At 36.8% G+C, this 24,745-nt stretch overlaps 2 protein-coding genes across 8 annotated transcripts in view; one reads left to right on the forward strand and one right to left on the reverse strand.

Moving 5' to 3' along the window:
- Nucleotides 1-186: 186 nt before the first annotated feature.
- On the forward strand, nt 187-17,027 carry LOC123513986 (endoplasmic reticulum junction formation protein lunapark-A-like). Of its 3 annotated transcripts, none has more exons than XM_045271512.1 (11): nt 187-216; nt 5,036-5,077; nt 5,320-5,507; nt 5,636-5,822; nt 6,314-6,368; nt 6,496-6,645; nt 8,463-8,585; nt 8,904-9,101; nt 9,689-9,895; nt 11,807-11,896; nt 15,859-17,027. In XM_045271512.1, exons 1-11 carry the CDS (start codon nt 202-204, stop codon nt 16,017-16,019), a joined length of 1,416 nt encoding a protein of 471 aa, XP_045127447.1. In that variant the 5' UTR covers nt 187-201; the 3' UTR covers nt 16,020-17,027. The 3 variants fall into 3 exon arrangements, with proteins under 3 accessions (XP_045127447.1, XP_045127448.1, XP_045127446.1); XM_045271511.1 differs by lacking the exon at nt 187-216 and adding an exon at nt 2,221-2,355; XM_045271513.1 differs by lacking the exons at nt 187-216; nt 8,463-8,585 and adding an exon at nt 2,219-2,355.
- Nucleotides 17,028-19,102: 2,075 nt separating this feature from the next.
- The window catches only part of LOC123513988 (outer mitochondrial transmembrane helix translocase-like), a 38,837-nt gene continuing 33,194 nt past the window's right edge, over nt 19,103-24,745 (reverse strand). For 4 of the 5 annotated variants that reach the window (XM_045271517.1, XM_045271520.1, XM_045271521.1 and 1 more), the window contains one exon: nt 19,103-22,219. The gene's annotated coding sequence lies outside the window, so the exon portion shown is untranslated. The remainder of the gene's footprint in view (nt 22,220-24,745) is intronic. The other variant, XM_045271518.1, reaches the window with a different exon arrangement.

A 24,745-nucleotide genomic window follows, 5' to 3' on the forward strand; every position in this document is an offset into this window, starting at 1 on the left:
CTTTATTATGATGTTTCATTGTGCTCCCTTATGTATTAAAATAATATTGTATATCATCCATTCGATGAATTAAACTTAACAAGATTTAGTCGTACGTCTGACACGATGCTGGCCGCGAGGGACGCCTGAGGGGAGGAATGACAACTTGTACTTTTTTCACTCTCTCGCTTCCCTCAGCTGGCTAGAAAGACGGCTCTACTGATGCAGTCTTTGACAGTAAGTTATGTGTGTTTCTATAAGCCATAAGTTAAGGAGTGTCAATTTCTTAAGATACAACAGAATAGGAGTATAATTCAGGGGAAAGCTCAGATGAGTATCAAGACCACACCCACCGCCCCCCTGAGGCAGCACGTGGCTGTGTTGTCAATTACGCTTTCACTATATTCACGAAAATATTCTTAGTTCAACATATATAGTAACCATTAAGTAGAATAAGACTCCTAATTAAGATCCATTTTGTTTTTCACTCCTCCGAGACTGTATCTATGGCCGTGATCGAGCAGGGAGTGCAATTAGCGAAAATTGAGGGGTACGTGTCCTCAGGAAATTTATCATAACGGGTATGATTACTGTAATTAGCATTATTTTTGACCCACCGGTACCACTAGAGATCAATGGCCGGTGATTCTCAGGTAGATTCAGTATTCTTGAAGTCCGAAATAATATATTCAGCTTTAGGTCAGGTTAGTTTACATGAGGTTCATACAAGAACCAAGATGCGGAAGCCGATCAAGTAGAATAAACTCAATAGAGTGTATAGTGTATAGTTTAGATTTGAGTTTAAAAAACGCGACTGTGCATTTCACTTCACTGGCCTCTTTTCACACTAATAATTCATCTAAGAAGGAAAGATCGTTACAAAATGTCCACCCGCAGAACCAGCCCACTATAATCTTGGTAGCGATAAGTGAAGGAAACAAACAAGCCAGGAGGCGGCAACTGACTGAGAGCCAGGGGTCATTTGAGATGAGTTATTATACTCACAATCTAAATTGGAAACTTCACATCCATCTCTTGCTAAAACAGTTTCTATGAAGTTCGGCGTTCTGAGGCCGCGGCGTCTCCTCCAGTTTTTCTTGCCTTTCCAACTGCTAACTCTGTACAAGGGCCTTATCCGTTCTTATTTGGAGTACTCTTCGCATGATTAAGGAGGGGGTGTCAATCACACAGTTTTGTTAGATAGGGTGGAATCAAAAGCTTTTCGTCTCATCAACTCCCCCTCCTCTGACTGATTGCCTTCAGCCTCTTTCTCAGGATCGGATGTTGCATCTCTTTTTATCTTTTATCATTATTTTCATGCTAATTGTTCTACTGATCTTGCTAACTGCATGCTTCCCCTCCTCCTGCGGCCTCGCTGCACAAGGCTTTCTTCTTCCTAGATCACTCCTATTCTGTCAAATTCTCCAATGCAAGAGTGTAGTACTCTCAATCATTCATACCTTTCTCTGGTAATTTGGTAAACTCTGGAACTCCCTGCCTGCTTCTGTGCTTCCATCTTCCTACGACTTGACTTCTTTTAAGAGGGAGGTATCAAGACATTTGCCCGTCTTTTGGATAATTCTTAATAACTTCAAGGGAACTGGTAATCCAGCGAGTCTTTATTTTTATTACTTTTTTCTTGCCCTTGGCCAGTCTTAGGCAAAAAATAAAAACAACTTATGCAGGTGGGATGAGCCACGAGAGACATTTTTCTTTCTTATATGCTCTCTTTGAAATGTTGTTTTCCTGCTAAATAGTATAGAAAGCTAATTGACTTAGGAACATCGTTATTTTCGTGATGTGATTTTGTATTTCACCCTTAATATTATTTACTTAATTGTTGTTAAATGTGAGTATAACCACAGTATGTGATTTCCATTTGATTTATCGATTAGTAGATAGCTATTTTGATTCGATGTTATGTTATTTTATGTCTTTTGGGTATTTATTATTATTATTATTATTATTATTATTGTCATCATCATCAAGTCATTATCGTCATCCTTAATGTGGCAATGCTCGCCCTAATAGATTATATAATTGGACTTACATAATCCTTGGAGACTAGCATATCGGCACACATGCAGGTTTTAATCCTATGAAAGTGAATAGAGGTACATGTTTACCTTGATGTGTTGAAATTTAATCCTTAGCGCTCGAGTGTGAGAGTCCCGGATGAAAGTGTCCAATCAGTGAGAGTGTTAGCTCGTGTCTTGGTGGAAGGGCCAATCACCGCATCTCTTTAGTCACTCCCTCGTCACTCACGACCAATCGGTGCCTTTGTTTTGGCTCGAGCAACCAGCAGGCAAAACAAGTCGGATATTCCCCCATGAGGGAGGAAGACCGACCATGGGGCTTATCATATCCAGATTTAGAGTAAGTCCACAAATTTTAAGGCATATTTTATGTTTTATTTGATAGGTGGAAGTAATGGCATTGGTGTGTGCGGTGTGTGGTGGTGAGCGCCTGCTGATGTGGGTGCCTCAGCCTGCGGCCTGCCATCCATAACATGCTATATTTAACTTCCCATATTGTTATCATGGCCCCGGCACTCACACACTCAATGATTGAATTAACTCCTGCTATGTTGTTGATGTGTGTGACCCGGCCAGCATGACAAGCACACCTTGTAGTGGGTGTGTCAAGCACTCATCAGCCCCTGTCTTGAGGGAGGTGTGCTGTGTGCTGCATTATGTAATGGAACTCGTTAATACCAACCCCCACAGTATGGAAAGTGTGTGCCATAACTCACGAGAAAGGCTTGACGGAAAGTTTAGATTCTTTGTCTATGTTTCTGGGATTCACAGATGTGCTTGATATGTAATGCAGCTGTCACATGGCAAGGATCAGTGGTGGTCACCAGCTTCACTGCTGTTCCCACCGTCAATGCATAACATGGTGAAGACACCATCATATCAGTCAACATTAGCGTGTAACACTCACATTACCATAATAGTTATGTGAAAAAAGCAAACTCTCTCCAACACTTCAGCTTCAAGAGTACACTACTTACAGCAAGACAGACAGGCTGACGGCTGGTAAAGATCATTAATGCCTGAAATAAGAAATTTGGAGATACTTTCTTCCCCACCCAAAACTATGATTCCAGCTTGTAGCTATAGTAATCAAAGAGTGTAATAATGTAAATGTATTTAAACTATTATTGGAAGGCACAAATGTTCAAAATGTACATTTATTGTTTTTTATTAGTGCCAAACTGTAATTTTTGCCACTGTCATAGTTAAGACACAATATATTGTTGTCAACCCCTACATGAATGCAGAAGTACTTCAGGCCAGCAGAGGTACAGCCTTCAGTTTTAGGTTAGGTAGACTTAGGTGTCAAGCCCTCATTAGTGTTACAAAATAAGAAAGTCCACTGTATGGATCTTGTCATTGGGAGTATTCAGAGTTGCAACTTTTCACATTTGATAGTTGTAAAGCTGTGTAATTAGATAGATTTCTCTGAGAGGAAAAGAATATATATATATATATATATATATATATATATATATATATATATATATATATATATATATATATATATATATATATAATTTTACCCTATATGGATAATTTTCAGAGAAGTTGGTAAAAAAAAATTGTAATTATCTAGTAATATTAGTCAATATTTCAAATATGGCATATTACAAGTCTAAAATCTATTGATATAAACAATGAAAGGGTAGAAAATCAGACTGTACTATACTGTATGACGTAACATACTCAGTAACATCATGACATATGGATATATTTATTTTCTTTGGAATTTTAGTATCTCACGAAGTGAGCAACGTGGCAAAGTCTTCAAGCACTAATTTCAGGAATGTTTTGTTACAATGGCAGAAGAATGCAACTGTTGTTGTGTCCAGCTACCCTAATCTATTGTTCATGGCATAGTGGCATAGATGCTACAGCTGGAATGAACCGGTTGTCCAACATGTTTGTGGAGTTTAACTTTAAAAAATATTAAGTCTTCTCAATTCCCTCCTAACTCTCTACAGGGGCCTTATTTCTCAATGTATTGAGTACTCTTTACATATATGGGGGTTCTGCACTCACTTTTATTAGATAAGGTGGAATCAAAAGCTTTTTGCCTCATCAACTCCTCTGACTGACTGTCTTAGCCTTTTTCTCATTGTTTCAGTGTGGCTGACTATATGCCTCCCCTCCTTTCGTGGCCTTGCTTTCTCTCACCCTTTTTCTATCCTCCTCTCTCAATCATACCTTTCTCTGATAAACTCTGGAACTCCCTGCCTGTTTCTCTATTTCTATCTTATGATCTGAACTCATTTTATAAGGGAGGTTTCAAGACATTTATCCCATTCTTTTGACTAACTCACAAACCTACTCAGGGACTGGCATTTAAGTGGGCCTTATTGTTTAATCCTCTTTTTGTTGCCCTTGGCCAGATTTCTCCAATCTATCACCATGTTTTCAGATAATGAAAATACTCCACAATGATCCTCTTCCACATCAAAGAACTGCAGAGGTTATTGATCTTCACTCGTTCTGTATTTGTCCTTTTTCTTTGTCAGAATTTCTTCTCTTTACTTTTCATCCACAGTTCTCTGTTCATCTCTCCTATTAGTCCCTCATCCTCCATCTATTGATTCCAGACATTATACATTTATCTTTCCATGTATATAGTAAATGCGCTGGAATACTTCATGTAGAAAAATGCTCTTTCATGTCATATATATCTACAAAAATCATTTACAGTATGTATGTTCACATCCACAAAAATTAATATCTCAAACTCTCTTGTCATTTCTGTGATTATATTTTATGATAAAAGTTATTGAGCTTAACCTCCATCTCTAGTTCTCAAAAATATTGTCCTATACATCACTAATACAGTGTTTGATTTGATAAATGCAGGCTGTTACAAATGTACTTTTTATTTTTATTTATTTATTTATTTATTTTTATCCTTTGGAACTAGGGAATATAAATCACACGAACTAATATCTCGTAATGAAGAGCCAAGGTCCTACTTTTCTAGGCCGTAGCTTTTTCTGTATTGTGTAATAACTTTTATGGTCTTTTCTTTGCAGAAAAAGCCTTCAACTAAAGAGCTTTTGGAGCAGATTCAGAAGGTAAGCCAAGATTGAACAGTGTAATGAAGCACAAAATAGATGATGGTATAGATGACATATTTAGTCTTAAGTCTGCAAATAATATCTAAGCTTCCTGTGCACCACAATGATGTTGCATCATCATAGAAATCCAGTGCTAGCAGGATGTCAAGTTGAATCCATGTAGAAATTGAATTTGTACAGAGTGCCAAGTTAGTTCTGCATAAGCGTTGAATATTGTTGTGAGTCTTATGATGTTACAGAATGTCGAGGAGATTGAGGAGTACCGTAGCCACACTCAGCAGCGCCAGAAGAGGCTGGTTGGCTATCTGGTGCTCTACTCCATTGTTTTGTACCTTGTAGCAGCACTCATCTGCTACTTTTACTACTTCCCAGACAACTTTCAGCACCGGCTTATTTATGCCACACCCTTTGTAGTCTTTCCATTCTTGTGAGTATCACCTCCTGGAAACAATACTGGCTGGCATGCTGATTGCAATGGACATTTTTCAAAGCTTTTATCCACTCCACACATTACTACTTTGCACATGCCATCATTAATGATAACTAACCTTTCAGAGTTTACATACTTAAGCGAATACTGACATGGTATTATTCCCGGAAGATTTCAAAAAATGAGGAAAAACTAAAGTCTCTCTTAGAACGCAAGGAGAAGATTTTGGATGATGTAATGGAGACCGAAACTTATAAAGTAGCCAAGGAAATTTTGGAGAAGTTTGCTCCTGACCAGCTGCGTAGAAACCAGGTATGTTGAGGTGTCCAGAGTGTTGTAATTTATTAGCTTTTTAAAATGACACGGTTTTGTCATATGTTTTATATTGACAAACATTTAGTGTTGATAGTGCATTATACTCTGATGGATTTCACTTAACTAGTCAGAACCACTTCAACCAACATAGTATGAAGGATCAGATTGGATGGTTTGTATCTATCAGGTGGCTCGGCGCTATGTCTCATTTGCTTCCCTTCTCCCACCCTCCTTCCCTCCTGCAGCATGATAGTTAAGACCAAAGGGGTTAGAAATAACTAATACAGTACATCTAGTCAAACAATATTGGAAGAAAAATTTGTAGTTAACAAAAAAATAAAATAAATAAATAAATAAATAAAAAAAAGATTAAAATAGAAAATAAATCAGAGTAGCTAATGTGCTTACAATCCATTTATTGTACAGGTTGCAGTATTATTAAAATTTTGCAAACAAAGATATAGTATGGAAGCATTATATACTTCCAGATGCACAAAACAACAGCTGTCAGTGTGGCATCTCCAGTCACTAGTCACCAGTCAGGTAAGTCAGCATTTCCTAACTGGTTACTGACAATTGGTCTCTCATGATGTGCATTATAAGTTGAGGAAGAAAATAGTGGCAACCTTACTCTTCTGTTTTGCTGAATACCATATATCATGTGTTGCAGATGTTCGAAGACGAGTAGTCAACAGTACCAGCACCCCACAGCCCCGAGGTGTGGGTGGGGTTGGAGTGCGGCCTCAGGGACTGCCTCACCAGACCCCCATCTTTACCCCAAGGCCTCTGATGACACCTCAGGCCACACCACTCAGACCAGGTGAACTACCAGGCCACACAGGTCACTGCTGGTATTGTTTATGTCAGTAGTACAGGAACCTTTCTCCTACCTAACACCGAATTTAATGGCTTTTCACTCATTGCAAGAATAAGTACTGCCCTCATCAGCTTTAAGGTTTTACTGACAGCGAGGAGATAGTGGTGGCACTCATAGTGCAAGATATTAACTGTCCCACAAAACACACAACACTTTCATGTGCAAGATATTTGTTCACTCTTAAAGATGGAATATTTTTTATAATATTATGCAAAAAAAATAAATGGTCACATCATTGAAAATATTGATAATGTATATAGGGAGGCGGTGGCATAGTGGATAAGGTGGTGAGCGTGGAATCGGGCAGATGTCCACGCGTAGGTTTGAATCCCACCACGTACAGCCTTAAAACACTTTGCCATTTGTCGAGTGGTTTAAAGTTACCTACATGTCACCATGATACCCAAGTTCTAGGTGGTTACACCCAAAATGAGCTTCGGGGTGATATGGGCCCTAATATGGGTACCACTATAAATAAAAATTGCCTGTGCCACTAATGAGCGGAAGCTTAACAATGCTTCAAGTGTGCCTACAGGCGCTATAGGCCTTACCATAAAAAAAAAATAATAATAAATAAATAAAATATATAAATAAATAAATAAATACTGAAGATGAAAGACTATTCTATATAAAACTGAAAGTAGATGATCTGATCTTCCACTTCCTCTGATAGAGGGAAAGGCTTGTGGAATCATAATATGATGATATAAAACAGATATCAACAAAACCTCAAAAAATAAAAACTATAAATTGGCCAGAGGAGGGAGGGGAGCAAAATATTTGGTAAGATTTGGGGTTGTGGTCATGAATTAGTGAGCTGACCAGTGTTTTAGGTATTTTGGTTGGAATCAGTAAAGTGGATGCATGCAAGACATCCCATATACCAGGGAGTTACACTGACAACTGGAGAGATTCAAAAAGAAGAAATCATATGCTATAATTATAAGATAAATGATTTTCGTATCACAAATGAGATAAAAAGAAAAAAAATTTCCCAGTTCAGTAGATTATGGGATGGGAGTTTATACTTAGGATAAAGTAAGAGGGCAACCACACTTCCATGAAACATACACTTGAAATTTGTTCTGCTCATCAGTCTGGATGATTTTGGCAAGATTGATGTGGACGAGGCTGTGAGCTGTCACAAAGCCGTTTCCAGCATGTCCACGAGTTTGCATGAAACATTCCCTCCAAATTGTCCTAGTAATCTGTATGACATGGTATGTGTGTGATATGTTTTCATTATGTGACAAGCAATGTTTAAGGGGAAGTTCTGTGGTGAGTGTGGTTGCACCTTATGACATTGTTGTGTATGATAGCGAGGATTAGTACTTGGCCTCAAACTAGATCTGGGTCTTCAGAGTAATATACTGTAAGATCAGGCATTTCATCTCACCCTTAGTGGAGAATTTTTTGTACTTCTGGCTATTATCTTTCACCTCTGTTTGAAGTTAGTTAACTTTGAAGCTGATGATGATGTTATGTTTAATTTCTGACAAGGTATCTAATAGGAATTACTATTGAAGTGTTTTATGGCTTATAGATTTTACATTTTTCTTTTCCTTATCACAGAGTAGATATTTCTTCATGCATATATATCATGTATTGTGTTTTGTGCATGGTGTTCAGCCTCAGCTGCAATATAGTGAATTTAATTGGAGTGATTAATCTCTGCTTTCTATAACAATTACTCACCCTGAGCCTTTTAGGTGGTTTACTGTTAACACAGCATTAAAGTTGAACAACTGCTGGTGTTACAGTGGGTGGTGTGATTCCTCCGAGGTCAGTTCCAGTTGTGGCATCCACACCTGGCCCTCCGGTCCCCAGGCATGCCCTGACCACTACTGCGCAGATGTCCGCCCTTCCATCTACTCCAATGCCCCGTCAGTTACCCATCCCATTGGTCTTGGTGTGGCAATGTGAAACCTATTTGGTTATTAATTTAACAAACAGCTGTCAAAGGAGAAAGTAACCTAATTAATTTTTTTGTGCAAAATTGTAAGCTATTTTTATATTTTAATTTTAAGAGCTATTTTAATGGAAAATTATTTTGTACAAATGCTATTATGTAATAAAATAACTAGATTAAACTTCTGCCTTTCACTGGAAAAGGTAATCAGTAATATCAAGTTGTCAAAAAATTTAACTGTTACAGTTTGTAGTTTTTTAAAACTGTCTTGAACTTTTAAATCACATGACAGGTGGAGCAGTTGTGAGGGAGGAAGGTGGCCCCCCTGGACCTCCCATGCCTCGGCCAGTACTTCCCAGAGAGAGAGGATACCTGGACCGTTTCATAGAATACTTAGTTGGAGATGGTCCAGCAAATCGTTTTGCATTGGTGTGTCGTCAGTGTGAATCACACAATGGCATGGCTCTTCAGGATGAGTTTCAGTACCTGGGTGAGTGGCCGCTGCACCAGATCAGTATAACTACTGGTATACTATTGCTTAGATTGATTGTTTGCTCAGATCATGCTGCTTACATGGCTATTGCCTCATCATGAGCTTACATTACATTACTTATATGTTTACTGTAATTATTTTATCAGACTTTAAAGTCACTTCAGAATTGATTGTACAATGAGATTATTTTATTTTATAAAAAGAATATAATTTTTCTCTCATTGTGTGAGTGCAATATTTCAAGATTATGGAACTTGAGATGTTAAGGATTATGGTATTAGAATAAGCTAAATGAACATGGTGAGATGGATGATCCCACTTCAGAATTGGTACACACGTTTGGAACTAAAGAAAGTTTAGGGTTCAGAAGAGGAATGAATTGTACTGATTTGATCATGTAGAAAAGGTTGATGATAATTGAATGTATTAGATATTCATAAATGAAAGAAATATGGTACTAGTAGATAGATTGGGGAGGAAATTAGGATCATAGCCTGAATAACGCTTTGAAGGATTGTATGAAATGTTACTTTTTTTGAGAGACTTACTCTACAGTGTTATGACAGTGTTTGGTATTGTTTCAGCATTCCGGTGTGCTTATTGCTATTACTGGAATCCCGCCCGTAAACAGCGTCCCTCAGCACCACGCCTGGAGGATCTAGCCCCGCAGCTGCCTCCTCCACTGCCTACAACTCGAGACCAAGAAGAGGAGGAGGAGGAGGATCAAGAATCATCTTCTGGGGAAGATGAAGAGGATGAGGAAGAAGAAGAAGAAGGAGGTGCAGAAGATGGTAGGCCCTATAATTAGAATTACCAGTTAAACATTTTTATTCTATCTGGCTGGTAGATAAAGAATTACTACATACAGTAAACCCCTAATTATCAGAAATGAGAGGGAAGAAGCCTCTTTTGGATAAACTGATTTTTCAGATAATCCAGATTTATGATTTTTTACCTAAAAAATACTATTTTTTTTTAGATAAAAAAATCATAAAAACTACTGTTATGAAAACCCCCCCTCCCACCTTGGGGCATGCACTTATCTCCCGACACCAGTCTTACCACCTCGCAGTGGCAATCCAAAAGATACGTGCTGTTGATGCCACCTGAACAACACCTCGTCTAACTTTTGGTATTTACCGATCTTCATGGTCCTTAGTCCTGAATCCTTCTTCTTGTGATGTGAGACAGCTGGGAGATGCCTTTGGGTGAACTGCCTTAACTGTGGTCCTGCCTTTTTTATGTCAGTAACAGTAGCATTCCCAATGCCATATTCGTGGGTGACATTCCCGATTGACCCGCCTTCAGCTTGTCCAATATCTCCAGCTTCTGCTGTATTGTAAGGACGACTTTCTTCCTTTTCCTGGTTTCTTTGGGCACCTTAGGCATGGTGATGATGAAAGAAGTGAGGTGGAAACACAGGTTGTAGAATGCGGTCGGTGAGTATAAACACAGTGGCGCCACTGCCAACTGCCCATTGTAAACAATGAAAGAAAACAAACGCACGATATGCTAAACTAAACTCGATTAAAATGTATGTATTTTAATTGTTCTTATTAATTTTAAATGTTATTTTAAATGTTACTAGAATTAGCTAAAGTAGTTGAAAAAAAAGAGAAGAAAATTAAATCAGATCAGAATATAACTCACCTTCCGAAAGTTTTTTTCCCCAGTAATGAAAACAGTCTTTAGTTTAAGAGTGTTTCCCTTGGCAAGCTATAATGAAACAAATTAGGCTAACAAATGAAAGGACAGAAGGAAAACAAAAAAGGGTGCAAAGTACTGATACACCTTAAATCAAATGAAGAACTGAAGACAAATTACCGACCACACCCAAATATGCAAAACTGAATTACAGAAGCCAAACTGAAACGACAGAATTGCTTACTCTTTCACCAAGAGTAAGCAAAAAAAGTTAACTAGGGATGCCAATCAGTCATAGTGAATATTCGCCAAATTACAAATACCAAATATGGAGAAACAAAACAAAGTTCATGGGATAGTTTCAATAATGTGTTAATAATACATATGTAGTTATTTTTATCTATTTTCATGTTTTAATGTTTTAGAACGTTTTAGTATAGAAAAAATATGAATTTTAATTGCATTATCCACATCAATTTCGGATAATCGGGGGTTTACTGTATTTATCAGTTCAATTAATTAATTAATTACTTTGTATTGAGTGGCCTGAAACAAAAAACACCATGTTAAAAGTGGATTTTATTATGCTCCACCACATTTGTTTAGGAGAAAGCCTCTTGTATGATAAAATCTGAAGCACTGCACATAGAAAGGGAATCAAGCTCCATCTTTCCACACCTGCCATGAGACCACACACATTTGCTGACTGTAACGATCAACAAATGTAGATGATATGTCAAGAAATATACACAGTATCTAGAGGACATGTAGTTCCTGTGATGATTAAAAGTAGGTGTTTAGTTATCTTTTCTCCCTCTGCTTTTTCTCAGTTGTAGAAACTGTCCCAAGATTTATTTTCTTATGTGTGCACTCACACATAATAAGTATGAATTCCTTCAGGCTCCAAGACTGTTGTGGTGAAATTACAAATAAAGATAATAAAGAAATAGATAAACAATAAAGAAAAATGTCTGGAAAATGTTTTGCATTGTAAGAAGTCATTCACAGATAAGCACAGCAATAAAAAATTATGTTCAGAATGCCAATTATATCCACAGAGTCAGAGAGTAACAACAGTTCTGGTGAGGAGGAGGAAGGTCCAGCATCCTCAGAGATGTCCAGCACCAAGGCCACATCAAGCCAGGAGGGTGAGTCTCCCAACTTTTATCATTTCGTAGGTCACTAACAAGTCAAAAGCTTTGCTTGTAAGGTATTCAGAAGCAAACATGTCCAGGGTTTTGTTTGCCTTTCTGGGCCCAAAAGACAAGCAACCCACCTGTGAATAGTAACTGCAGCAGCTCAGCATTTGAATTCCCATAGGAATGTATCTTGATGAATAAAGGAAAGAATATATTGTTCTTTGAAACTGAAAATTGGTGTTGTATAAAGAACTATTTCTTTTATTGTTATTTCATATTAAAAAGAACCTGCAAGTAACTTTAACACATTAATCGTGTTTGGATTTCCCGCTGCTTCCTCTCTGTTGTGTTTGGTTCAACTCGGCACAGTGTCAGTACCGCGCTATCCATGGACTTGAGAGATGAGTAGCTTCTCCCTGCGTATGAGTTGCCAATGATACAATAAAACTCATGTTCCACCTGTGATACATTATGCCATAGACTTGTTCTGAATTTATATTGCTTTGTGTGCCACCAGTGGAGCACACTCCTTGTGTACCATATGTGGCCCAACCCGCTATTACAAATATTGTTCTCTCAACACATTGTGCCAGTACAGGCAACCCCCGCTTGACGAACGGGTTACGTTCCTAAAATAATGTTCATTGCGCCAATTTTCGTTAAGTGAACCAATTATAACAAGTTTGACCCCTGACTTGAACTTCCATTGAGAGTAAACAAAGCGAGAGTGCATCATAGTACAGTAAAAGGTTTAATGAAAGTAAAAATTATGAAGTTAAACATTTAAGCAGTTTAATTTAAGACTAAGTCATTATAATGTACACTAATGTATGTATGTAAGTAACTTTATAATATTGATGATCTTAAATTTATGAAGGGAGGGAGAGTGAAGTTGGAAAGACACTAACTGGCAACCTGTGGAATGTAAACAAAGGACGCATCATTGTACCGCACACAAAACTTATGTACCACATTTCCACAAGGCTTTCCATTTTATCCATTGCAGAGTCACGAGTTCAGGTGGTTCTTTTAGCTTGCAAGGAAGATACGGTCCCACCAGCCTTCTTAATAGAGTCTGTTGACTTGAAAATAGTAGAGACAATAGATGGAGTAAAGCCATGGTGGTGAGCAATGCTATTAGTTTTCTCGCCTCTTATGTCTGAATAATATCCAGCTTCACTTTCAGAGTAAGAGACTTCCTTTTCTTCTTAGCAACGCTAGGCAACATTGCAGGGCTGGTTGCAGGTGTTTTGGTGGCATATTGAGCATGAGATGACAAGCTGGTGCTGGACCCTGCTTTTGTTTTGAACTAAGAGTGAGAGTGAGTGGTGCACATTTTGTCCACGAGAGGCACTGGTGCATTCAGAAGCCTGTCAGCTTGCGTGATACGGCGGGGCTTTCAAACTTGAAAAAAAATTACCTGGATAAAATTTCGTTAAAGCGAGTTTGGTGTTCCTTATATGAGCAGATGGAAGTAAAAGGAAACGTTTGTTGTAGCGAAATTTTGTTGTGTGAACGTTCATTAAGCAGGGATTGCCTGTACATTCCAAACTTCGGTCATTTCGATTTATAGGGAAAGAACATCTCACTCTTGATCCATGTATAGTAAGTCCTCCTTATACGGTGCATATGTGTTCCTGAAAACCTTACTACAAATCAAAATTACCGTATACCAAACCCATTATAACATGTAATAATAGGGAATGCGTTCCAGCACATCAACAGTCACCCCTACAGAAATTAAAATACATGAAAATAGTCATGAAAAAAAAAAATAAATAAATAAAAAAAATAAATAAATAAAATAAATAAATAAATACTGCACAAAAAAAAAATAAATAAATAAATAAATAAACAGAAAATGTTTTAATTTACCTTTCACTCCCCATGTATTCTATCAGATGATGTCCCTCCTGAGGCTAAGGGAAAGTAGGGATTTCAGCCTTTACTCATTTTCCACTGAATGGGCAGACTAATTCTCTTTTGTTTTGCCTTATCAACTCCAGCAGTGTCTGCAGAACATTTTGGGGCCATTATGGGTGTGTCACTATGTGTCATGATAATATCCACAAAAAACACACGTAAGGATTTCACTTGTGTTCAATGGGAAACGCGGGAAGAGACTGATTGTTGTTGTGACGTCATCCACGTCACACTTCCCGCGCCACCCCAGCTCAGTGCTCACTGACAGCTGACTTTGGTGTGACGCCTGAGGTTTCCTTTTGTTTACATATTGCTTGTGGACACTGGGCTAGGTGGAGTGTTCATCAAACTCTCCACAGCACTGTAAACAACTAAACATGCTGAACAATTGCTTAGTGCTTGGATGCAATAACACGAAAAGAAAAAACAGCAGGTTTAGGCATGACATGAGCAGATACCGTATCTGTGAATTTTTTTTACCGTACAGGCAACCCCCGCTTAACCTTTAAAATAGAGGGGGTTGATTGACTTTCTGTCTGTTACAGCAGAGAAAAATCACACCTGTCAAAACTGCTAAAAATATTTTTTCCTTATAAAAGCATATTTCTTTGTGTTATTCTGAGTACAACGATGTAGTTTTCAACATGTTATGACCTCTGAGAGCAAAGTTATCGCATATAAAAAAATTCATGGCAGAACCCGCCGCTAAGAAATACCCCCCAAGCTCCGATAACACAGGGCTCTCTCTCTCTCTCTCTCTCTCTCTCTCTCTCTCTCTCTCTCTCTTTTGGGCATTTGAATTTGATGTAAAAGTAGGAACTTTTGCATTTTCATGTCATGAAAATGTGAACTCAGATATATGAAATGATGTGCAAAACAAGAAAAGAAAAAGAAACCACATATTACAAGTATTGTGGATTACTATAATAATTGGAATCTCTTATTAGCAATGGGATTCATGTGACTTGGCTGACAAGCACAGTCCTGTAGAGGCAACCATAGGTGACACACACCAGCGCATTGCTCGTGGGGAGTACGTGAGGAGGTTTATGAATGTCGCTGTGAGGGTTGGTCTCTGTCTGCCAGATCACTATCAGAATCACTACTGGAGTCTTCACTTTCTTCTGTCTCAATAAAACAAATCATTGTCCTTAATGTCATTACAGAGTAACACTGACATAACATCACTCGGAGTACCATTTCCTCGCTCCGGGTCACGGGGGTTGCCAGATGTTGCCTCGAAATGGGAAAAGATGACCTATTGTGAGGGAACATATGCCGCAAGGCTTGAGGAGGCGAACAAGAAAAGATGCTAGATACCTCCACTTGCCCCAGAACCAATAGTGAGGGGGAGAGATTGAAACGTTTAGTGCGGAAAAATCATGATTCCTGGAACGATCCCCGCCTCTCCGCATGCTACAATTGTCCTGAAACAATCACTGTATGTTAAGGATTAAGGAAGGTTCACACAACAAAATTTTGCCATAACAAACATTTCCTTTTACTACCATCTGCTCATATAACGAACACCAAACTTGCTTTAACGAAATTTATCCAAGTAATTTTTTCCAAGTTTGAAAGCCCCGCCGTATCACACAAGCCGACCGGCTTTTGAATACACCAGCGCCTCTCGTGGACAAAATACGTACCACTCACTCCCCCTACCCTTCCCCGTTTTCAGCTCAAAACAATAACAGTGTCCAGCACCAGTTCAACTTCCCTCGCTCAACAAGCCACCAAAATGCCATGCAACCAGCCCTGCAATGTTGAACATTTTTTTTAGGAATGTAACCCGTTCGTTAAGCAGGGGTTGCCTGTATATGCTTTTCCAATGGAACTGTGATTCTATGCTTGTCACTGACAGAGGATTAAGTGTGCTTTCTTTTTCCTCCTTAGATACTGTACATATATTTAAGTACAAGCAGAGAGGAAAGCAAAAGTAATTTGTTTATTTGAAATAAACACTTTTTAGGATATTGTATATGTTAAATCACCATCAGGTAATATCTAGGCTCTGTCTAATGTGGATGTGCTGTGTTCCATTACAGGTTCATTGGAGGATCTGGCTAAGTCAGTTCCATCATCTGATCCAACAACATCAGATGACCACCAGCTGCCTGGGGTGGAGGTTCCCTCTGGATCAACTGGTCTCACATCCTCTTCTACATCTCCACCTTCCTCCACCAATGAGGCAGAAGAAACAGAATAGAATTTTCCAGTCATTGATCTGGACTGAGGCTGTGACTCAGTTAATAATTCACCAGGTGAAGTGTTCTTTTGTTGCTATAGTCTGTTCATCTCTTGAGCTTGTGTTCTGTTAGCTTTTTATATTATCTCAGGTTGATTTATATGTAAAACTGTTATGTTGTCCTCTTGGCCTTCAGGTCTCAGTACCTGGATTAACACTGCACACAAGCCCTTATTTTCAGCACATGGCTATTTACAGCACTTACTGTTTGCCTCTTTCTCAGACCATGGATACTGGCTGTTTGCTGGTAAATGTACTTAATGTGATCTTTCCAGCATTGTCTTTTTTGTCATGTGTTGGCTTTTGCACAAAAATGTATGACTTTGCAGCCACACATGTTCCTATAACTGATATCCTCAGGACACACATAAAAATGTTACATTCTCTCCCACTGCCAGTATTTTCCTCCGAATTTGTGCTGTACAATGCAGCACTTTTAAAATTCTCCAAAGGATCTTTGAATCTTTGATTTTCAAAACACTTGGTGATTTTTCAAAGCCAGTATATGTTTCTCTCCTCCCAGATAATTTTGGGTGCCAATGAGTTTATCAGTCATTAGAGTTTGAGTGATATTTTTCTTTTTAGCTGATTAAGATATGGTAATAAAGCAGAAATGTCAAGAAAATGCTGACAGCATTAATATTGTGTGTGATGTCTTATTTTTTTCTGTTGCTCACAAGCAGGTGCTATTAGTGTGTTTGGTGACAGCTGCACCCTAACTTAGTTTCCGAGAGGTAATGCTTAACTATATATGTTGATTTTTATAAGGCAACTGGAATGTTGATATTCAGTATTAGTTGAAATTCAAATTTTTGTGAATATCATGTGCAGAATAGGAATTTTAACTTACTTTTGAAAAGGTAATTATGTGCCCAGAAGTAGGTTTGTGTGTCACCTGCAGAATTTCCTTGTGTACAATACTAGCTATTGTCCTATTATTGTTAGCTAGATTAAACTATTACTTTCTTACTGAAAGAATATTATTTTCCAACCTAATGATAAAATTTGCATTGCAGGGCATCAGTGTATTTGCTGCTGTTGCTTATATTAATTTGAAACGATCAAATAACTGCATGACTTTTGTGTGTCGTCATTGTAGAGCAATATGCACTATAACTATTACTCATTTCTGTTGAAGAGGACTGGTGATCAAGTTACTAATGTTGTTGCACCGAAAATCATACAGGTGTGAAGCACCAAGCCAACAACTGTTATTTGCCACTGGCTTTTAACCCTTTCAATACTGGGACACATTTTTGCCTTGAGGTTTGTGTATGATTTGACTGTTTTATTGACATTACGAAAGGTCTATGGAAGTCAGAAGATTAATGGCAACAGTCTTCACTATTTTAATCCCCCACATGAGTTTCTGAAGCTGTAGAAAATCAACAAATAGTAGCCAGAATAAATATGGAAATGTATCATAGTACTGAAGGGGTTAAAGCAGTTTGCATAATGTGAATAATTTGAAGGTTGGACACAGAGCCGCAATGTTGGATGTGGAGGTGTAAGAGTTATCAGGTTGGGGACACAAGAGACTTCAGAGAAATGGTATGCTGAATTATAGTGTATTACTGAAGCAAATACCAGTGACAGAAAACAAAGCATAGGTCCAACATATTCCATCTAGAATGACTAACAGCCCATATTACCTCATCACCTGGATGATTTTGACAACCAAATCGGTTCATCTCTCTATCATGCTATCTTGATTTTCCATGCCCAGTTTTTACTGTCTATTTTTTTCTTCAATAATATGTGTGTGTGTGTGTGTGTGTTACACTTTTTGTTCTTAGTTTATATCCTAATTTTTTATACAGTAAGAAGTATATGCTTGTGTTGTGTGTGTTTTACCTAACTTTTCTTATCTAATTGTATTTTCAAAAATAATGAATTAAGCTTCTCTGATATTTCATTAGTACTTTACTATACCCTTTATTTTGATTGTTTATTACGGGATAAATGTCTTGAGACCTCCCTTTTGAAAGAGTTGAAGCCTTAGGAAGGAGGAAATACAAAAGCAAGAATGGAATTTCAGAGTTTACCAGAGAAAAGGGGGATTCTAAGGAGGGATTGGAGAGATATGGCAAGATACAAGTATTAGAATGTATTGAATTGAGGAGAGTAATGGCATAAGCAGGATTAGAGGTTAGGAAAAGGTAAAAAATGTTGGATGTATGGTCAGATATGAAAGTAGGGTGTTGCACCAGTTGCTCTAGGTCATGGAGGATAGCAAAGTTAAAGGCTAATTCATCAGGATGGCCAGTGAAAGGGGAGGATTAAAGTCTAAGAATGAGGATTTCCACTAAAGGAAAGTCAGAAACACTCCACTTTTGAATGTTGTCAAAGAATTTCTTATCATCAGATGAGTTAGATGAGAGGTAGACAGCAGAGATGAACATAGTTTGAGTGATTATGTAGTCATAGCTACCAGATGGTGGTAAACTTGGATGTCATTGTGTACAGAGATGCAACATCCAGCTTAAGATTGGAAGTGAGGATTGAGGAAATAGAAGGAAACAAGAAAACAGGTCACTGTCAATTGCAAAAGACACTGTGTTTCAATGAGGAAAAAAAGATGAGGTTTAGTATGTATATAAAGCATGATTCCATGTAACCAAAGATTGGCATATTTATAGATTCTAAAATTCCATTAAAGCTGGCTTTTGTATCCAATACTCTATGAAATTGTAAACAAGTTTAAAAATTATGGTGATCAATTCTGTATCCATTCAATATGACATTCTACCTTAAAGTGGGTATAAGGCAGAGACAGGACATGTACTTAAATACATACATTACTTACTGCAGGTGATTCATACACTGAATTGGTATAATTATCAAGCACTATCTTTCAATGACCATTTCAATAAACTACTAACTGGATTTCAACAATGATTTGTGTATAAAATGTAAATACTACTTTTGATGTAAATTTTGTTCATTGATCCAAGGGCAACTTACAAGTGGAGAAAATCTAAATCTGCAGACCATGGTGTAAATATGCTAGTTCTCAGATATAACAAGGAGCTCAAAGGTGGGGAAAAGAACTTGTCATATTTATTCCACCTTGGATAGAAAAAAAAAAAAAGGTACAATAATCTATTGCTGGAAATTACTGAACTGTAATCACTACTTTTATATTACCTAGTCACTGCAGGTTCTGAAAACTACAAACCTTACTGACTAGTGAACTAATCCACAAAAGTAAGTTTATCCAACAGCTCATAACATTTTGTGATGTTGAATAATGTTTGGCACTGTATCATGGCTAAATGAAGCACTGAGTCACCTAAGAACACATAGAAAAGAATCCATATGCACATAATGCTAAATCATAAATCACATACTTCAATGGACACCTGAGTATTGGAGTTATGAGTAAAGTAGCTTTTTGGGTAAAAGAAGAAAAATAAATCAAAGTGAAGAACACCATACAAGATTACAAAGGAGATAGTGATAGATGATAAGATATCACATGTTAGCCTAGGAAAAGAACATTAGCTATCAGATGATTATATTTACTGAGTAGCATTGGTCAACTGTATGGGATGAGCAGTACATATGCTAAGTTGAGGCAGGCTCTACCAGCTCAGTAAACATGGAGGCATTTTTTCTAGTTTATAGCTCTTTAAACAAAATTTTACTAGTACATCAGATGCAATGAAGGTGAGAAGCTTGAAAAATAAATATGTATTGGAATAATAGGTGGCAATTTTTGTAAACATCAGAACAATAAAAAAATATATAAATGATTTGCTACTGTCCTTAGGGTAAAAGGAAGAGATTAAGGCCCCTATACAACAATGAAGTATAAACTTTTTAATGCAAACATGATATAATTTATAAAACCCATTCATTCAATATTATAGTTTTACTATTTGGTAAAGGATAACAAGAAATAAAACACTAATTACAATGACCAACATTACAGCTAACATCCCCTTAAAGCAGATAAACATTTATGATACAAGCTGACACTCCCCACAATGTGAATCTGTCCAATCTATTTATACATTATGCTGATAGCCACCTTCAGCTTTAATCTGTAGTTGTCTGTCACACTCGTGGTGGTAACTCAGTTATACGTTTGTTGCAGTGTCATGTATACCTTAGTAGGTACATTTTGGACTGCCCATGAGGAATTCTGAGACACACTATCTTCCCATGATATCTCATTAGTTTCAATATATTGGGAACCCTAATATATATATATATATATATATATATATATATATATATATATATATATATATATATATATATATATATATATATATATATATATATATATATGAAGTTCTTAGTCTAACTATCCTGTACCTTTCAGTTACCTTTTATAATATACAGAGGATACAGTAGCAGAATTCCTTCTTAACTTGGTCATGGAGTGTGCAGCAAGATTATCCCCTACCACTATGATACTGCAATGAATCAGATATTTTCTTGAATAAAGTATTTTATTATTTACAGATGAATAACCTGTGTATATCACAAATAATACTAATCTAATAAATGTGTTATGGTACAGGTCCACAATCTTTAATCCTAAATACTTGGGAACAGCAACAATGTGTAGCACAATATTTCTCCTTTTTCATTTTTCTTTTGGAACAGGATATTTTTAGTACTTCTTTAAATAAAACAGGAGAATTTTTACATTAATTTCATGCTTTTTATATAGTTACTTTCATTTATATGAAATGTGAATGGATGTGTGTGGTTTTGATCCACACAGTAACTTACAAGATTGCCAGCCTGCTATATAGATTGATTCTGATTGGTTCATTCATAATTTATGTATCTACCTTTGACTATAAATATATATATATATATATATATATATATATATATATATATATATATATATATATATATATATATATATATATATATATATATATATATATATTTTTTTTTTTTTTTTTTTTTTTATTATTTATTTATTTATTTATTTTTTTTTTTTTACAATTTTTCATTTTTCTCTGGTTATTGTCAACAATCTACAGCTTCAACTTATTCTTGCTTCTTAAAGTTGTTCATGGAGAAGTTACCCAACAATTTTCCATTAGATGCCATACAAGCTGTACACCAGTGCAGCATTCACATTACGTTTTGTAAGATATCTAAACTCTTCTCTGTGCAATGTTTAGTTTCCTATCCCATTCCAGGCTTAATTTGCTTTTTAACGTTCTATCATCTTCCAGTCAATAAAAATTGGGACAAAATATAGATGACCAAATGTACAGTACATCTGCAAGGTGTGGGTTGAGCAAGAGATATGTTGGGTCTTGTTTATTGAAAAATACTTTGCGTTCAGGCAACAGCACATTAATGAGTGTCCAGGTTTAGGAAATTATTGTCTTTCAGAATTTGGATAAAAAATTGTAGACCTGTGTGTGCTACATGACCACAATACTCAAGTTTGTCTGTCATGATCAATGTGGGAGGCAAGATTGACATGATGAAACCAAACTTTGGAAAACAAAGCTTAAATACTTTTGTAACTTAAATCTAGTAGATATATGATAATATGACATGGAAAGACTACATGCATACATATCACAGATCTAATCATGATCATATTTCATGTAGAACAAGTTTGAACAGGAATATAAACAAGAAGGTACAGTTCATTACAAAACTATAATCCAACTTCCACCAGATACTTTATAGTCTGCAATCTGAAACTCCAAGACTGCTAAAAGGAAATGAGATGAAGAAAAGAAAAAAACATAATGCATGTGAAATTCAAAATTTGTCTTCCAAATTAAAAACATACTGCATGTTTATTGATGCGTTAGAGTGGACTGTGAGACTACCCAGCAGTATTATAAAACATGTAATCTTAACTAGATGAAAATTCATAATGCTGAAAAATAAATAAATTAATAATAAATTAATTGATTAAATAAAATTTGGATACGAAATGCCTTTATAAACAAGCAAGAGTCTCCCCATCCCAACATTACTGACTCACATTGCTAATTTCTTAATACAAAACTAAACTATATAAATAAATAAATGAATAAATAAAATAGCCAATTAATTAAGAGGGGAAGAGCATTGGATGTGATACACAAACAAACAAACGGAGGCGGTAACATGGTGGATGAGGTGGCGAGCGTGGGATCGGCAGACGCTCATGTGTAGGTTCAAATCTCAAGAAAATAAAAAAAAAACGTATCAAATAAAAAAAATATTAAACATATATGCAAACATACACACACCACACATACACACGCACACACACCTGCACACCAGAATATACTGTTTGCTGCCTCATAATGTAAGAGTGATTCTGCAAGGGAATTCTGAAAATTTTGCCTGGTATTGCAACCAAATAACTTCTGAGAAATGTCATGCAGCTAGAAATGTGTCTATCAAGACTGTTGAGAAATGCACATATTTCAGTCATAGACACAACATTTTGAAAAGGATCACCTCATTTTCCATCAATAATCTGTACAGATGTACTCTGGTATGATTCACATTAAATCTTCATAATAGGTGGCTAGAAAAATTTACAAGATGTGAGAAAAGATCAGATATAAGTTATTGTAACTCCACACAAGGCAGAGACAGTAGTGGAAGAAATAGAAAGGAATGTGAGAGTTACAAGATGGGTGAAGAAGTGGACATGAAATTTCATAAAGGTGGCATTGTAACACCAGAATAAGAAATAAATAAAGGTTAGGGTTAGGACACAAGACATCAGCATACACAATAAACCTTATCAAATGTCAAGTAGATGTCTATCCTGAAATAACGAGAACTCAGAGAACAAGACTTACAGGTGCTCAGTTTGTATATATTAGGACAATGCAGTGCTGTCTACACATTAAATAACCTAGAGTTCCACAGATGCAGAACTACCAAGAAACTCCTCATTACCCATATACAACAAGAATCTAGAGTTGCATTTGCCAAAAACACATCTTAAGTAGAGCACAACACAATGACAGTAGGAGTTTTAACGCAATGAAGTATCGTGCAATTGTGGCAAACATGTGCTGGTGACCAAGGAGTGACCCACTTGACAATAAATTTAAGACTCAAAGCCATCCAGATTCATTGATAAATAATGTGAGTCTGTTTTAGCTATCACTGTAGAAAATTAGGTATTTTTAAGAAATGAGAACATAAAACTCACCAATTATTTAGATCTTTGAGTGATTATCTGCCTTGCTCATTCAAAATATGTAATGCTTCCAAATTTGTGCAGGACAGAGCTCCTTGTCACAGTGTTGAATCTATCTGGACATGACTCCATGATTGCCAAGTTGAGTTTATGCAGGACTGGTAACCCAATGCCCATGGTCTAAAACCCCACTGGAAATATCTGGTCCATCATGAAAAAGTGCTTGAAGAGGAGGAACAATTAACAGTTCAAGGCTTCAAATGGCAACCAGAGAGGAATGGAACAATCTAAGTTCAGAAACATCAGGGAACTTTCATAAGTTTCTTTTTTCATGGCTTGAAAAATGCATGACAGAAGTGGGAACCCTTCAGTACCTTCTTTATAATCACAGTGGTTTTGTTTTCTTCATTTGAAGTTCAAAATGACCTGTGGTCTCAAAATGTACAATACTCTGGCACTCAGTGTATATATATATATATATATATATATATATATATATATATATATATATATATATATATATATATATATATACACACACACACAACAAAGTGGAGACTCAATACTCAAATGATTTGTTCCAAATGGCTGTTTGGGTATCAAAGAGTTTGACTATCAATACCTATAAATCAGGCAATTTGTTGTAATCTTGGCAAAACCTTAAGTTTACAAAAAATTTTAAATTTTTTGTATAATTTTTATTAGTAAATACTGTAAGTGAAGGCTGATGATGGATAATGTAGAAGAGGAGAGAAGAGTGGGGAGGAGAAGGGAGGTCATTGGAGGATGAGTCATCATCCATGAAAATGTCTGATGCAATTCCTATGAACCCACCACCACTTGCACTCTCACTAGATTCCTTATTTTCATCACCAATAAGCCTCTTTGGTGCCATTGTAAGTTTCTAAATGAAAAATTACAAACAGAATGCAAGAGAATGTTGTTTTCATGACCACGGCGGGACTAGGGACGTGCACCAGTATCCAGTATACCTGAATACCAGTATTTTAGCTTTGGTATTACCAGTATTAGTGGTGTGAGAACGAGACAACTGGCAGCATTGGGGAGGGAGAGGCCATTGTAAGTTTCTAAATGAAAAATTACAAACAGAATGCAAGAGAATGTTGTTTTCATGACCACGGCGGGACTAGGGACGTGCACCAGTATCCAGTATACCTGAATACCAGTATTTTAGCTTCGGTATTACTAGTATTAGTGGTGTGAGAACGAGACAACTGGCAGCATTGGGGAGGGAGAGGCCAGAGCTGGTTTACAGCCAAGAGTACTAGATATTTTTGCCACTAGTAAGCCTCTTTCGTGCCACTGAAGTTTCTAAATGAAAAACTAGACAGAACAGAGGAGAATGTTGTTCTCTTGACAACAGCAGGAGGGAGAGGCCAGGAGCCTTTGTTTGTTTTTTGTTTTGTTTTTCGAGTATGAAGTCAAGCTTTTGTATTCGAGTACTGAAAAGTTCAACTATTAAGTCTCCACTGTATGTATATATGTATGTATATATATATATATATATATATATATATATATATAT

Source organism: Portunus trituberculatus, chromosome 37 (genome assembly GCF_017591435.1).
Source record: "Portunus trituberculatus isolate SZX2019 chromosome 37, ASM1759143v1, whole genome shotgun sequence".
Taxonomy (NCBI): domain Eukaryota; kingdom Metazoa; phylum Arthropoda; class Malacostraca; order Decapoda; family Portunidae; genus Portunus; species Portunus trituberculatus.

Bases quoted from the DNA above. Each gene is read 5' to 3' on its own strand.
- LOC123513986 (XM_045271511.1), top strand. From the start codon at position 2,329: ATGGGGCTTATCATATCCAGATTTAGA. The intron at 6,369-6,495 runs GTAAGTCAGCAT...CATGTGTTGCAG, and splicing joins AGTCACTAGTCACCAGTCAG to ATGTTCGAAGACGAGTAGTC. The intron at 11,897-15,858 runs GTGAGTCTCCCA...GTTCCATTACAG, and splicing joins GGCCACATCAAGCCAGGAGG to GTTCATTGGAGGATCTGGCT.